General features: G+C 36.2%; 1 protein-coding gene across 1 annotated transcript; it reads left to right on the top strand.

Moving 5' to 3' along the window:
• The first annotated feature begins 1,140 nt into the window (after positions 1-1,140).
• Positions 1,141-2,837, top strand: LOC114178582 (Bifunctional inhibitor/lipid-transfer protein/seed storage 2S albumin superfamily protein). The gene is made up of 2 exons (XM_028064582.2): positions 1,141-1,897; positions 2,607-2,837. Exon 1 carries the CDS (start codon positions 1,180-1,182, stop codon positions 1,891-1,893), a length of 714 nt encoding a protein of 237 aa, XP_027920383.1. The 5' UTR covers positions 1,141-1,179; the 3' UTR covers positions 1,894-1,897; positions 2,607-2,837.
• Positions 2,838-3,457: the final 620 nt, after the last annotated feature.

The raw sequence follows: 3,457 nt of genomic DNA, 5'->3' as shown, positions 1-3,457 counted from the left end.
TAATTCATAACATTATAATTTTATTTTACATCAACCTTTTTTTTTCGTAATTGGATTGAGTTCATTATCTTGACATTTGATAAGTGGAATGACGAGATAGTACTTCCGGACGATGATAATAAAAAAACAGAAAGAGTAAATTTAGATCATACAGTAATATACGTAAATAACAGGAATAATTTTAAATTATATAACTTTTAGAAACGTCACTTAATTAGCATACATATTTTAATCTTAATCGTGTTGAAAGATTTAACAGTCAATTTTTATTTCTTAATATTTAAGAAAAAAATAAAGAAAATGTACGTGTCATGGAAGTATGAAACATATACCCCAAAGACAGACTATTTTTGTATGAGAAATAAAACGAAAACCGAGTTTTACAATTCCGTAGGTGTAATTTTTTTTTTATAAATTGATTAATTTAGACTTAAAACTCATTTTTTTTTTATGGATAAGTATTCCCGTACTAAATCCTCAGAGACAGAAAAAGCATGGTTTATTTGTTTGTAAAAAATGGTATTCGAGATTTAATGTCTAAATGAAATATTATATATTTCTCTGAGTTTTATATAGAATAGAAAAGGTCTTTTAGATGTATATATTCCCTGATATAATGATAAGATTTAAAAATTATTATATGATGAGTTTGATGATTGGGATATTATTGTAGAAGTGAGATTGGATTATCTTAAGTGTGAAGTCTGAAGCAGTATAGAAAGAAGAGAAAGATGGTAATAATGTGGCCTAGCCTAGGAAATATTTGACGTTAACGCGAAGGAAGTGGTGCGAATCCCCTGCGTAAGGAAGGTGAAGAAGGTACGGTAAGTTCTTGTACTTTAACGGGGGTTCTTCATAGTTTCCTTTTCCCTCACGCCCACGCTTGAGTGAACAGTCACAGAAACTGGAACCAGGGTTAAGTGTGTGCAGGGAGAGAGTGAAGTACCCTAGTTCTGGCACATGGTAGTTGATGGTTTTTGTGAACTCATTCTATGTTAATCATGGTGTGTGTGTGTGTGTGCCAGCTTGCAAAACTTGGCACTGCCTTTTGAGCCTAGCTAGCCCCATCTTCACGTGATCTGCTCTTACCCTCTTTTGTTTGCTTCTCCTTGTTTCTCTTCTTATATATCACTCTCTCTTCTTCTTCTGCACTCTCATCTTCTCTCTCTTTTTCCAACCATGGAGTCCTCAAAGATCCATGCTTATCTCTTCCTTTGCATGCTCTTCGTCTCCTCCGCCACTCCCATTCTAGGCTGTGGCTACTGCGGCAAACCCAAGAAGCAAAACCCAAGTAAAAAACCAAAGACCACACCCGTTGTTAAGCCCCCTGTCACCCTCCCTCCCATCTCTCTTCCTCCCGTCGTTAAGCCACCGGTCACCGTTCCTCCCGTCACCGTCCCTCCCATTCTCAAACCGCCCGTCCTCCTTCCCCCCGTCACTCTCCCTCCCATTGCGAAACCGCCAGTCACCGTTCCCCCCGTCACCGTCCCCCCAGTTTTGAAGCCACCCATTTCACTCCCCATTCCGCCGATAGTGAAGCCCCCGGTGATTCTCCCGCCCGTGCTTAACCCACCAAGCACTCCGGGGAAGGGAGGGTACAGTCCGTGCCCGCCACCCAAGTCTCCGGCACAGGCTACGTGCCCCATTGACACTCTCAAACTCGGTGCCTGCGTGGATCTGCTTGGCGGCTTGGTTCACGTTGGCCTCGGAGACCCGGTTACCAACCAGTGTTGTCCGGTGCTTCAAGGACTGGTTGAGGTTGAAGCTGCCGCCTGCCTCTGCACCACTCTTAAGCTCAAGCTTCTGAACCTCAACATTTATGTCCCTCTTGCCCTTCAGCTCCTTGTTGCTTGTGGCAAGTCCCCTCCCCCTGGTTACACCTGCTCCCTCTAAACCAGTTAAGTCCATCACCTTCTCCTTTCCTTTTCTTTCTGCAAATCCTCTTCATTTTTGGGATTCAATCATTTAACTTTCACCATGCAAGTATATTTGTTTTCGGAACTAATACCTTTATCTTATCACCATGCATGCTTATCTACTTTTCTCTTGTATTATTTTTCTCACAATCTCTACCTCGGGAAGCTAATCGTGACACCATGCATGTTATCAAGCCTGTCACCAAGAGCCTCAAGTTTTTTTTTTTTTCAAAGTAATGATCATGACTGGATGTCGTTTTCTGAAGTGTTTTTAGAGGTTGTTGACCTTGTCATGAGCAAGAAAAGTTTCCAATAATTCATATCCACCAAAGTAGAAATTGTTAAATTGATTAAAAGATTAATTTCGATGCTTGTGATTCTGTTTAAACAATTCTCAATAATGACATAAATCCGACATTAATTCTTTTCTCCAAATTTTCCAAGCAAAGTAATAACTTTTTAGAAAATATCTTCTTCTTTTTTTCTGTCTGTTCCTTTTTCTTGAAGCTGCTGCTATATATGTATGATTTATGATTGGTGTTGAGGAAGCACACTAAGTAGATCACATGAAATTATGGAATGGTGATTATTTTGATTTTTTATGAGTAAAGTAAACATATATGGTGGTATTTTGAACCCGTGAACTTGAAAAGTTTTGTCTCATTGTATGTCACGACCTATATTTTGCAGGTGAAAAAGGATTGAGGAATATATGGTCAAAATCGACATGAGAGGATGTCGAAGGAACCCGATTGGAATTGCTGTTGTTTGTTTTTCCTATTATTTGTAAAACCATTTGTTTTCTTCAATTCATATTGTTGCATGTATGTTTTAATCCTAGGCAAGTAGCAGTAAACATGCTCCTTTTTTTTTTGTGACATTTTCAATTATTAATTTATATCAACTGTGCTTTGTTGAGTATATCAGTTTCGTATTTCTCTCTATTCATGTATAGATTTTCTTCGATCACAATTGGGGATTTACCTCCTGTTCAATCTAAAATCTCTCTCGAAACATATAATAATAACCATATACATTTTTTTTTGTGGACATAGATCGTTTGCGGTTTTTTAGAAACTAAAAAATAGTTACCAATTAGTGTTTCATTTCATATTCGCATTGAAAATAAAGTACTCCATTTATTTTATTGTTATATATTAAAATGTTACGTATATTTTTAGTTCATGAAGTTTGACTCTAAATTGAAATTCATGACTATCTAGAGTTTGGATATATTTTTGTCCTAAAATTTAAAAAATAAATGGATATAATTTTTTTAATCCAATTATATTAAATTTTGTTGGTGTGTCAAACTCGTTTTTCAACTTATATTGAAGCAGAAATATTTTACCGGTATAAACAATTCAAACGACATAAAACATGTTTGATATGTTAAAAAAAGTTAATGTAATTGGGTTGAAAAAATTATATTCATTCATTTTTAAAGTTTAAGATATAAAATGTATTAAAATTTTGGACAAAAATAAATTTTAATATCGCATCAAAGTTCACCAACTGGATAGAAATTTAACCTTATATTA

Source organism: Vigna unguiculata, chromosome 3 (assembly GCF_037176805.1).
Source record: "Vigna unguiculata cultivar grain cowpea cultivar isolate G323 ecotype 2 chromosome 3, ASM3717680v1, whole genome shotgun sequence".
Taxonomy (NCBI): Eukaryota; Viridiplantae; Streptophyta; class Magnoliopsida; order Fabales; family Fabaceae; genus Vigna; species Vigna unguiculata.
This window is presented reverse-complemented; position numbering and strand designations above follow the sequence as displayed.

What these genes read in the sequence shown, in the direction of transcription:
- LOC114178582 (XM_028064582.2), top strand. Translation starts at nt 1,180, where the DNA reads ATGGAGTCCTCAAAGATCCATGCTTATCTCTTCCTTTGCATGCTCTTC.